Source organism: Sinohyriopsis cumingii, unplaced genomic scaffold, assembly GCF_028554795.1.
Source record: "Sinohyriopsis cumingii isolate HCF-2022 unplaced genomic scaffold, ASM2855479v2 utg000066l, whole genome shotgun sequence".
In the NCBI taxonomy this organism is placed as follows: Eukaryota; Metazoa; Mollusca; class Bivalvia; order Unionida; family Unionidae; genus Sinohyriopsis; species Sinohyriopsis cumingii.
The window spans coordinates 1,520,940-1,534,633 of NW_028315866.1; the positions used below are offsets into that span (position 1 = coordinate 1,520,940).

The window sequence follows — 13,694 nt, forward strand, 5'->3', positions numbered from 1 at the left end:
TTTAGATTATTTTCTTACAAAAGAGTCAGTACAGATTTCACTTTGGTTTTTGCATGATTGCATGATTATGAAGACATGACAAGTCGGTATATCTATATTGTCTGATTGAAATATTGTGGTAGCATAGTAAACCTACGCATTTAAATGTGTCGTCATGTCTACATAGTCCTGTAAAAAAAAAATCCAATCAGTAACTCGTTTTTTTAACGTAAACAACGTCGTATTGATCACATATACAACGTATAAATCTCGTCATGTCGACGGCTGCTTAATACTTGAATAGCAATACTCACGTATGCGGTATAAATATTCCGTCAGGTCGATAGTATGACAATACAAATCCGTTTGTTTCTACTCCACTACCGATTTAAATAATGGAAAACTTTATTGTGATAAAATGTGCAAGGAACTTAGTCAATTCATTTATTGATTTATAGTTTCTAAACTGACTATGAGTAGAGTGGCCCTAACACCGTGATCTTCTGCGCGTTTCACGCTTAACGGAAGTTTTTAATGTAATAGACAGACATGCTTGGATCCATTTCCAGTTCCTGGACAAGTCCATTTTCAGCTGTACATAGTCTGCTTTCCGATGTTTACATTGTCGAATCAAGCAGAGTAAAATAATGACAACACCATATTTGCTTTTCACGTGGATTTAACAAGCATTTAAATTTCTGTGTTCATGTGTGCAAAGGATATAATTCCAAACTCTCAACGTGATTGTTACCGAACAGGATAAACTACGTGATTATGTTGTCTGATGGAAATAAACGTACCTATAGTATATGCAATATGGCGCCGTGTTAGTATGGAAAGTCCGTTAAGGATGAAAGGGTGCAAGGGTTGCCAGCACTAATGCCATTCTGTCACAGTCAGGATTGAAATTATATATCAACAATTCAATTGACTTAGTTCTGTGCACTTTTTATCACATTAGACGTATTCTTTATTGAAATCACCAGGGGTATAAACAAACAGGAATGTATAGTCAGACTAGGTATGCGGAGAGCTCGTCCCATGGAGAACTCGCCCCATGGAGGGCTCGCCCTGGCAGAACTCACCCCAACTGATCTGGAGAAGTCGCCCCAATTGGTTGGAGAAGTCACCCCAAAACTTGTCACCTAGATAACGTTTTTATAACAGAATTAAATCATCTTTTACGTGATTCGTATTTAGATTTTTATATATACGCGATCACAAAAGAGATATTAACTGGTAATCATGAAAAGCAATATCATAGTAATATTTATAAGGACGAAATGAAGTCTTTATATAATTTAATGAATGACGACATTATAGTGATTAAAAAGGATAATAAGTCAAACACTATTATTATTATGAATCAAGATGATTATGTTAAAGAAGTTGAACATCAATTAAATGATGAAAAATACTACAAACATATTAACAAAGACCCGTCAATAGAAATTAAATAAAAAAATTTCAACATGCATTAATCAGATCGCTAAAATTAATAATTCCGTATATGAGGAATTTGATATTTTCCCTCTTAACATACGTACACCTCAATTCTACATATTACCCAAAACTCATAAAAATCCTAAACAGAATTTACCTTTTTATTTTCCAGGACGACCCATTATATCAGGTTGTAATTCATATACTGAAAATCTATCCAAATTCATTGATAGTGATTTGCAACCTTTAATGAAATCACTTCCTTCATACATTTAAGATACAACTACTTTCATTAAAAAGTTGAAGTCTATTCCACAGCTATCTGATAACTTCAATCCTGCTGTCATTAGATGTAATATCACTATATACCAACATTCCACATGCAGATGGTATTGAATCGTGTAAATATTTTATTGATAACAATCCTAATAATAGCATACTATCTGGTGAAGATATTTGTAAAATAATAAAACTTATCTTGGAAAATAATTATTTTCAATTTAATAATAGGAATTACATACAAATAATGGGTACGTCAGTGAGTATTAATATGGGTCCTTCATACTCTTCCCTTTCATGGGTAAATTAGAATAGGATTTTCTTTAAAACGAAAAGTTTAATCCATCTCTTTGGTTCAGATCTTTAGATGACATATTTATGATCTGGAAGCGTTCAACTGAAGAACTTAAAAAATGTATTAATAGCCTAAATCATTTTCACCCGACTATTACATTTACTTATACTGCATCTAGTACGCATATTTCATTTTTAGATGCAAATGTAATAAAAAAAATATCGATAACACTATCCCTACAAATATTCATATCAAGGAAACTAATATCCACCAATATGTGGAATAGTCTTGATGCCATCCCATGTCATCATGTAAAAACTGTATACCATATAGCCAGTCCAAAAGATACGACGCATTATTTTAGATGAATGGCAGTTACAAAATTCGTTTACTAAATTACAAACATACTTACAAAATATAAAGTATTCTACACATGTAATTGATTCTGTTCTGAACAAAGCCCGTAATCTCACTCAACACGAGGTTTTCAACACAGTAGAATGTGTGAGAGAGAGAGAGAGAGAGAGAGAGAGAGAGAGAGAGAGAGAGAGAGATGTAATTACTTTCACAATACAATCTAATCCTTCATGACATATGTTATTAGGTTGGAACCCTTTCATATATAAAACTACAGACATCACATAATGCTTACACCTCTCTATTATTACAACTAAAATGCATCTAATGCTTTGAAGAGCGAGCAAAAGAGACTAATAACACTTATTTTTCGTTAAGTACAGAAGTGGAGTTGATCAAATGGAAAAGTTGAAAATTGTCAGTTTTATAGATTTAATAAGTTATAAAGTTGAAGAAAACAACAATAAATAAAGGCTTAACACCCATGTGGCGTCATCTCAGAATTACTATATGATCATTAGGGCGACTTCTCCAGGCGAAGTGGGGCTACTTCACCGACCACCATGAGGAGACTTCTCCTGACACCTGGGATGAGTTCTCCCAGGGCGAGTTCTCCATGGGGCAAGTTCTCCCAGGGCGAGTTTTCCATGGGACGTGTTCTCCGCTATTCGTCAGACTATACCATATCATTGATGACATATGCAATAGTAATATACAGTCATATCGATGTCCGCTTAATACTTTCATAATTTTTGATAAAGAAACAACTATCATTGTAATATTAAGCACATTATGCGACAATAGCATTTATTGGATTTATTTGTTTGCTTTATTTATTTATTTATTTATAAATAATCTTAAACCAGTTTCAACGGTTCTCTCACCGATGGAGAAAACTATGTCAACAATAACGCTAACAATAACAAGTATGGCTTCCGCCTCAGATGGGGATATAATTTATGAGGTTTGTAGTTCATAGTCTAGTTTATTAGTAATATGTTGCACATAATATATTAGGTGAATTTTATTATTTTTTTTTGTTCTGGTATGAAAAGTTAACATTTTATAGAGTAGAGGTTGCCGAATGTACTTGTTAATACAACTCGTATCATCCCAACCAAGCGTAAATACAATTGACCTTTTTGATATGTAACGTTAATCACGCAGTTCGTCACGTAATGTTTCTATGGTAGTAGCTATATTATTAATGGACGAAATACATGTCTGATAAGTAGTATATCTTTGATTTATTTCACACAGATGGGATTCATTTATTAATCATTTTCCAACATGGAGGAAAACGATAAGCCGTTAATGTCTCATAGTCATACAGTACCTAGTGACTAATGTATTTACTGTACAGCCTGCACTGATTTCCTGTGATGAGTGATATTTTCATCTCTAAAGCAGCTGTTTAGAAAAAAGAGGTGTGCCCGAAAAAATGATGTTTCCTATGCTCACTACATTCTCTTGCCCCAAGATTCACCAGGCCTCATTAACTTGGTCCTGCTATAGCCAATTAACAAATATTAATTATTTTCTTCACTATAACCCCACGTTCTTTCTTCTTTCAGACACATGTAAATGGAGAGTTTTACGTCTTGAAAAAGCAAGGAAGATTAATGAAATGATAAAAGAAAGCAAAATCTGTTAATGTGAAATGCTTTAGAAGCTATATTTTGCTAATCACCTAGGATACCTTTACTTGTATTTCATCTCCAGTAGCTACGATGTCGTAGCCTCAACTTGATTTGTTGTGGTTGAGGCTACGAACCGATCCCATATCATGTAATAGAGCAAAAAAATTCATCACTAAAGTCAGAAAAACAAACAGTGTAGAAATCAACTACATAAGTATAATCATGTTGTGAAAGTAGTTTGGCTTATTTTGAATTGATTAAGCCCTTACACGATAAAATAAATTGGCATGGTTACTCTAACCTTATCCTGTCCGCCATGACAGATAACGCGAGACTCTGGTCGTGACCCCTTTTCTACGTAAGGCTTGCCAGACCATATTTTGGATATTTTACGCTATATTATTATCAATCAAGTGGCGAATAATCTCTTCTTGGTGGAATTTCAAAGTTGCTATAAACCGTATTTACTTTTATTGTGCAGAATTTTTGACCCAAATGGCGCCAAATTTTTACTACGATTTGTTTACATTTCCAAATAAGGCGTCAATGTCCTTATATGGCACACAAACAAACGAGGCTGAGAACGGAAGTAATCATTATTTGAAATAATATGGCGGACGACCTAAACTAAAATATCAGCTAAAAAAGGTAAACAAGATTTTACAACTATTTCTACAATGATTTTTGATACTTCCAGTATTAAATAAGAGGACTACTCAGTTTATTGGATTATATTCAAGTAATATGTTTAAAGTGTTATTATTAGGCTAAAAGAGCGCCGGGTGTGAATCACACCCGGCTTGCTCCATTAACACGTATATGCTCATGTTAGTACCCTGTCCACAAGGTATGAGTAAGGGTACTAATATTAGTACTACATCTCCAGTAGCAGTGGTTACGTAACATTTGATAGCCCACTGCCTGGGCACCTTCTCATATCCTTAATAAGTTGCCTGTCAGGCTTGATTAAAAAAAATAGTGTTGATCTTATTTGTCTGACAAATCCTTCAGTAGCCAAAATGTGTGATTGTTTGTTTTGTTGTTTTTTTCTTCATCTTCCAAAATATGCTGATAACATGATTAATAGTGAACTCTTTGCATAAGTTCATCACCCATAGGAATGTGTCATCCCCATAATTATATACACACAGCCATAATGTTGTATACAAAGCAACGCATATCATCTATAAATGGGGAACAATAAGAGACATATAACTAGAGTTCATAAGTCATTTGCTAAATAATAATGAGCTTCTGGAGCAAAACACACTGAAAAGTGTTGCTGGTTAAAATAGATCCACAATGGTTCATGTGCAATTGTGTGATAACTAACTTGGGCAATTGTTGATGTGTCTTACCAGCAGTGCTAGTGTTTCTCGCCTACATCCTTATTTTAATCCATATAGTTCAGAGCTGCTGGTTTCACTGAAATGCAGAAAGAGTATCTTTTAGTTTTTATTATGAATTACAGTGGTGTCCACTCTACTCTGACATAAACTAGTAAAATTATGAAACATGCAGCTGCTATTTACAGAAAGTGAAATTATGATTGAAATATGAAAAAGCACGAACTATGTTTCTTAAGTTTCATATCTTTTCTAATCTCACTGAACAGGGTATTGAGATTCTTAAGCTTTCATATAGATGTAGATGTTCAGACAATGCACATACAGGTGCTAAAATCTGTGAGTACAGAGTAAAAGGTAATAGGAATGGACATATTATGGTGGTAAGAGGATTTAAATCCAGGAAGTAACTTGCCATGAGCAAGTGCCTGAATTTAATTTTTTTGAGCTATGACTTTTTCCTTAAAGGCACTATTTAACAATTCATTTCTTTAATGTAGGCCTACTAATTTCAGAAACTGCACATCCATTTCAAAGAAATTTTCTAAAGTGACTTTAGTCCTGAAAATGTATTCTCACTCTGTTCAGATTCGCCAGATTTGATGTTGTGTCATTGGTGGAAGAAAACTCAAATTTCTTGGAATACCAGTAAACATATAAACGACATACAACAGGTTTTATGATATAAATGAAGAAGCAAAATTGCTTTGTTACCTTAGCATATTTAACATAAAATAACTATATACAGAAAAACCCTACATAGCTTCAACTCTCTTAAGCACAAAACAAAATAGGTGTGTTTGATAACCCAGTCTACATTATTTTACTTGCCCTAACACTGTAACTCTTTATAAAGTCTACAAAAAGATAAATATAAACCAGTCTAGACAGTACCCAGATTTTGCATCTGAACTAGTAACTTTAGATTGGAAACTATGACATGAACATGAGCTGAATACAAAAGTAATAACAAACATAAAATTAGCATCCTACCCTATTTATTTTCATGCTATTATTGGGAAAACATATTTTCTTATTTTGTCCTTCTGAGTTGATCAAGTGATTTATGTCGTACTATTAACTGGTCTATGTTTGGTGTAACTGTACATCTAATTGGTGTGACTTTACAAGTAATAGGTCATTCAGAGGCAAAAATCTGTTGCTACACAATTCATTTCAGGCAGTTTGTAAATGTGACTTAGTGCCTCCTATACATTAAAATATTTTTTTCACATTTTTCTGTTTAGTGTTAAAAAATTGCTGTAGGTTTATTTCAAGCACAGTCATATATAAATTTTCACTACTTTTTCAAAAATTATTGTTAAGATTCAAACTATATCAACAAAGAGCAAAGTATTTAAAAATCTGGATGTAAGACATAGATAAAACTTTGCAAAAAGCCCATCCAGTGCACAACTTCACATTGAATTCTATACAAAATCCATTGTGACAAAGTTACTTTGGTTCCCCCCCCCCTCTGTTTTTTCTTCACTTGTTGTGTATTATGGATCAACCCAGAACTTTTTATTGTGGACAATTTATGAATGTAAGAAGTTTGATCTGCCTTCATACCGTTGGTAACAAAGAGTGTTAAAATGTAACTAAGCTTGTAGATTTCACAAAGGTTAACAGGACTTTAGAGAGTTTTTATTTAATTCACCCTTAGTCTTGTTCAACATCATGAAATGAAATAGAGTAATTGTTGACTGACATGGCATTTATATTTACACCACATACATGTAGGTGTTGTCAAGCTATGAAAGTATGCAAAATTAGGAATACATGCAGTGAAATAAATGCAGCTGATATCTAATTTGTACAGATAACTTAGTGATAAGTACAGTTGGTATCTAATTACTGCAGAAAAATAAATAGTATCAGTTACATGTATGATAATTGAGATGGAATAGGAACAATGTTAAAGGTGAGCATAAACAAAGACAGGTGCCTGGTTTTCCATAGGCTGATAAGAGATTGGTGTGGTGTGGGTTACTCTTTTTGATCTTAGAAACCTGTGCTTTTATATCATATCCTTGTTATGCCTCAATCACTCCAAATGAATTTGGGATGCATATTTTGTCAGCCTAAAAATCTCAGACTTCATTATGAAAACTTTTGGTGCTTATGAAAACATTTTCATTTGAGATTATTTATTATCAGACTGGAGGCAAAAAACTGAAGCATCCCTTGCAGCAAACTAATGTTAATGTTTATACATGACATCCACTATTTGCATAATATATATATATATATATATATATATATATATATATATATATATATATATAACACAAACCCATTATTTAGTAATAAAACATATGATATATATGCATATGACTTACTTACAAAATATAATGAAGATTATTTATCTCATCCTGGCTACCGGTTGACATGAAGTATTTCATTCTTAGTAAGAATCCATGCTGTTAGATTGCCTGCATTATCTTCCTTTCTTTCCATATATCTCCTCTTTTGTACAGAGTTCCTGCTACATGTGTACCTTCATGCATTTATGCATGCAGGCCACATCTTAGAGATTTGTCCAATCAACAATAATGCTCCAACACAACCATCAAAACTCTGAATAAATTTAACAGACAGTAATTTTTAAAGGAAGATTACAATTAATTTGTGGATTATGAAGTCAGGAGATTAGGAGAACAAAAAGTTTTCCAGTATTCAAATAAAATAGGGTATAAGGTCTCATTGTGTGTAGAAAAATGTTATACCAGCAATCCGCAGATCTGGGGATACAGGATATATTTTGAGGTTAATATATACCAATTCTTTTAGGGGAATACTGTCACTTATTCATAGTATTTTGTTATTTCTCCTCAGGACCATCTGTACAAACTCTGCGGTCAAAGAAGGACACTATTATGGAGCAAGAAGAATCAGTGGAAACAGAGATACTTCATTTTGAAAAGATATTTAAATAGACCAGTACTGGAGTATTATGTCAAAAAGCCCAAACACAAGAAAGCTGTTCCAAGAGGTACCATTTATATCTAATTACTAACAGCATGGACCTAGATCTACCATTAAATGATGTTATGTCAGATCTGATCTACTGATGCTCAGTGAAATGGTAGATCTGGGTTTATCCTGTTTGCTTGAAACTGTGAGTAGAATGGACAACTTAGACTCTGACCTACTGACACTCTGTTATGTGGCAGATACAGGTCTGTCCAATTGGCTTGAAACTATATGTAGCATGGACAATTTAGACGCAGATTTGTTGAAACCGTTTGAAATAGCATTTTTAAATCTATACTGTGTACTTGAAACTATGACAGGTATGTATTAGTGAGATAATAGTCAAGTGGGATATCAGAAAGATCATTTGGTGCAGCAACAAACAGAGATTATTAGAAAAATCGAGTGTGCTAGTGCCTGAGATTTTCTGCCAGTCTCTTTGAGACTCCATTGTATGACACAACTGGCATCACATGAGATAATTCATTCCAGTGGTTATATGATTAGCTATCTTAGTTTTACCCAGGTCATCTCTTTGATCATGTATCAGTAATATAAATGTGGTTTTTGTCTGGTCACATGATCATACTGACGTCTCTTCTTTATCACAGGAATCATCAAAGTGATTATTTTGTCATTACATTGGATAGTATCATAATTTTAAATAAGACATTCTGCATTGTTTTGTCATGTATTTTAGTCCATTTTGAAGACAAGGCAGGAAACAAAGACATGTATAGCTAATGATATTTAAGGAAATAAATAAAAAATCTATATAAAAATGAGTCATTTGGAAAATAATCTGAATGAATTGCAAGACTATGGCCTTTTTCTACAGTATCCTGTTTTTTTCCTTTCATTACTTAATCTTTGATAACAGTGCAATCTTTGCTTGCACTGGTTTTCCTGATCCTGAAACTTTCATGACCATGTTTCATTTTGTGTGAACACCTGTCTAGTATGAAAGCGGTATCATGATATACCAGTATGTATATCATTTTGTATCATGATGCATATGGTATCCTTAGTACATATATATTTTTCTTTGACCAAAGTACTTGTGCTTTTTCATATTACTATTCATAATCCAGTCTCTGGGTTATTTCTTTCCCCTCCACTCTTTTGTACAAAATATAGTGACAGTAGGTCTGAATTTGGCATAAATGCTTTATCTACCTTCTGCTCTCTCATTGGATGCAGGTGGAAAAAACATATGCATCAGATTGCTCCTTATACTTACCTAGGAAGATTGTTGAGAGTAATCATTAGAGCCTCTTTGGACAAAACTATGTCACATGTCAGTTTCTGAATTTAAACTGTTAACACACAGTGTTTTTTTTAATACTCATTACGTGTGGATGTCATGGAAATTATTGTATCGTGTGCTCAACATATGTAATGAGCTCTCTCACTAGACAGTTTACTTCACCTGCCATGAGCAGTAACTCTTTTACCTGTACGATGTCACTTGTTGAAAACTGTTTTGGCTAGCAAAATATGCCAAGGATTGATGTGGAATGAAGTAGATCAGATGCCTTTGGTTAGTGAAGATGCAGGAACTTTGTCAATGACAGATTCGGTTTCTACATGTTTCCAGACTTTTGATGTCACCGTTGTGACTAAGGAAACCTAAACTGTAGTTTTTGAAAAGCCTTACGAAGAGCATGGCCTCTCGGGTAGGTGGCTTGAGTCAATCGAGGAAAGATTTTATTTATTTGGTATACCTCCATGTGTAATTGTCCAGACTTCAGAGCATGATGACCTGGCAATAATCTTGTTTGCTTGTTGTATGGTGAGATGGGTGGATGATATCTTTGTTGATGAAGAAATTCAGAAAATATGAGAAGACACAGCAAAACAACAGTCAGTACCTGGAGGCTTGGTCTCAGAAAGGATCAGGAATAATTTAGCTAAGAGGAAACTGTTTAGAGTCAAGGAGATTGGCAACTATTCCTTATCTTTGATTTAACTGAATCTGAAGAACAAAAGCTAACAGTGCTGCTGTATCACATTTTGTGATTGCAAAAGCACTTTAGCAATTGGTTGGTTGGAAAGTCAAAGTGTATAACACAACTTTAGGTTTTGTAGCTTTTTGAAAATTATCTTTTAACAGATTGAATTACCTTTATATTTTTAACTAAATCACATCTGTATTCAGATAATTCCCAGCTTGTTTCATAATGGAGTGGTAAATGTGCGGTATTTCAGTTGGTAGAGCATGTGACATGTAACGCAAGTGTCATGCGTTTAGTTATGTGCCAAGACCATCCCTGGGTCAGTTGCCTCTGCTTATTGTAGGGAAGGGCAACTAGCTCATTTCCTTAGCCTGATGTAGTCAGTAATGTAGCAAAATACTATTAAGACTGACAAAACAAAACAGCTCTTGAATACACCCTGCATGTATAAAGGTTGGCCCTCGTGAAGGTAACAATGGTAGAAATATATTGTTGCATCAGGGAAAGTGGTTCTAATTACATGGTTTTACCAATTGGAATGGAGTCTCTAAAGAGGGAGACCACTGTAATTGTATTTTAATTTTTTAGAAACGAAATTTATCACTTTAGTGAGTTCAATATTTCTTGTTGGTGCCAATTTTCATGGATTTTGTAGTTAAAATGAACCACAGATTTAATGATCCAACAAATAATGATCCTTTGAAGGGAACAATGATCCTTCTGAGGGTACAGTGATCTTTTCAAGGGAACAGTGATCTTTCTAAGGGGACAGTGATCCTTCCAAGGGAGCAATGCTAGGGACAATGATCCTTTCAAGTGGACATTGATCTTTCCAAGAGACAATGACCCTCCCAAGTGAACAGCGAACAACGATCCTTCCAAATAATATAAGACATATTCCCAAATTCACATATTTTAGTACTGATAAATTTGTGATATATTTATTAAAACAATGTAACTTCATACCCTGAAAACATGATTTTACTGTATTTAATCTGATGGATAAAAATTCCTTATGAAATATTATGCAGAATGCTAAATAAAGAGCTGGTTTATATCTTAATTTAATTTTTCTTTCAGTCCAGATTTATCTGTCCTCAGGGTACAAAGTAGAGAAGGTGACAAACTTGAAGAGCAGAGCATATGTGTTTGAGTTGACGACACCTGAAACATCCTTATGTTTGTCAGCTGATGAACAGAGAGGCATGGACGTCTTTGTTTTCTTCTTACTAATTCAGTCCAGACTTAAGGAAGAAATACGAGGTTTGTGAATATGTCTACAAGTAATTTATTTAATCTTATCTTTATCAACCTGTAGCCAGTACTGTACTTTACTGTCTATAGGTAAATTTGTTTTGCTTAATTGTGATTTTTTTAACCAAAATTTGTTTCTTTTGTGTGAAGTGACACTTTTCCAGTTATTTTACTTTGTTATTTACTTTGTTCATTATTAATAGTGAATCTGAATTTGTGAAATGCTGAATGTTAGGGGTGAAACGATACACCCATGCCACATATCAATACAGTTCACAATACACAGCCTGCAGAATGATACATATTCTTGCACATATAAACTAGATGGTCTTTCCATCTTTGGAAGGTAAGTGGTACCCGTTTTATGTCTGTTGACAGACGGGTTGCATTTCCATTAAGCCGATTACAGATTTGTAGTTATCATCTCCGCTTAAGTATTTTACATATCAGTTAATGAGTTTTGCGTGAAGTTTCTCTGTTGCTTTGCCAAAACTTCCTGTTTGTCACACGGGGAATAAGTTACATTAATTTCTGATTGGTGGTTATTGTTTAACCTGGACAGGGACAAGTTATAACCACCAATGAGAGTTCAGTGTAACATATTTCACCATGTGAAACACTGGTAGTGTACAGGGATGGTCCTGGCTTTTAAAAAGCTGTCGCCAAAAAACTCGCCAACCTCAATATTTTGTCGCCAATTTTCAAAAAGTGTCGCCAGAACAAGTAGTGTACATTTTTTGAAGTGTTAATTTAGTCTATTAATGTAACAGGCAATGAAAATTACAAAAGATGGGTTAGTTAATACTCAAATCACAATAAGCATTAACAAAATGTTACAAAGTGTTATATGAAGATCCGTCGCGATTTTAGGGCTGCCAACTTGTTGAATGCAGTTTCAAAGTCTAATTTTTCACATCTGTACATGCTGATTCTCATTAAATTCTCGAGAGATGAGATGCAGAGTTTATTTCTGATGTCAGTTTTTATGAGGTTCATCTTACTGAATCCACGTTCACAGTCTACAGTGCTGACAGGTGACACCAGTAGTCTCTCGGCAGCCCCCCCCCCTCCCCCTTATGGCTAGCTTCACAAAGCTTGAAGTGAATTGCTTCCTAAATCCCAAGAATGATCATTGAATGCTGTATAAATTTTCTCGACAAGCAAACTAGGATCTCCTTTCCCACGAATGAAACTTACACAAGTCAACACCTGGCAATATTGGACCGTATATATAAGCACAAATTCACACCCAATTTAGGGATTCTTTCACTCTTGTATTTTGAGAAATAAATAATTATTATTAATTATGCAAAACTGTTGTTTTTTTTTTGCTATATTTCTTGTTGTGGAGTTTAAGTCTCTGCAGCCATAACACGGATTGATGGCAAAAGGAAAAGATCAATGAGTAAAATGCTGCACTGGCGACAGATATAATTGTGATTGAGATTTTTTCCATTTGCTTTGTATTTATACGCAATAGTCGGTACTTCAAAGGCTATCAGTTTTCTATGAAGGTTCAGCAAAACTATTGTATTGGTATATGTAAAAAAAACAAAAAACAACAACAACAGACGGATTAGCCATTCAATTAATTGTATCTGTTCTATTCGCATCTTCAGAAGTCGGTTAGTTGTAGGTTTAGTTTGGTAGCATGATTGACTGTATCACAGCATACAGTACTCAGCCCAGATGTCAGCATAAGCAGATTATGATGTAACAATGCACTGTAAAGATAGGGTTGTCAATACAAACAAAGGATCGTTTGTGTAACAGATTGATTCCAATGCATTGCTTAGTCAAGTTTGTGGCTTCCTTTCATTCTCCCTTTTAATTTATCCAGTCAGAATCCATGATTGTATGTACAAATTAAATAGCCAAAAAGTCTGTCGCCAAAAAAATCGCCAGATGGGATATTTTTGTTGCCAATAAGGAAAAAAATTGCAATTTGCGACATTGGCGAAGCCCAGGACGATCCCTGAGTGTAGCTTTCAAATTGACCAAAGCAGACAAGATGCAATTCAATGAAGAAAGATCGTGTAAAAGTGGTTTATGAAATGATGAGTAAAGTACTTCATTATGCATGTGGAACATTTACAGAATGTATCCTATATGCAGAACGTGCTGCTGGATTAAGATAATTAGCAGGTGGAGGGGCAGATCATGAATATTA

At 34.2% G+C, this 13,694-nt stretch overlaps 1 protein-coding gene across 1 annotated transcript in view; it reads left to right on the forward strand.

Annotated features, from left to right (window-relative positions):
- The first annotated feature begins 3,264 nt into the window (after positions 1 to 3,264).
- LOC149774971 (uncharacterized) overlaps positions 3,265 to 13,694 on the forward strand; it is a 30,789-nt gene continuing 20,359 nt past the window's right edge. Inside the window, exons 1-3 of the mRNA XM_089944621.1 lie at positions 3,265 to 3,317; positions 8,178 to 8,334; positions 11,351 to 11,533. Of these exons, the coding sequence (XP_089800747.1) occupies positions 3,282 to 3,317; positions 8,178 to 8,334; positions 11,351 to 11,533 (376 nt within the window). The 5' untranslated portion in view covers positions 3,265 to 3,281. The remainder of the gene's footprint in view (positions 3,318 to 8,177; positions 8,335 to 11,350; positions 11,534 to 13,694) is intronic.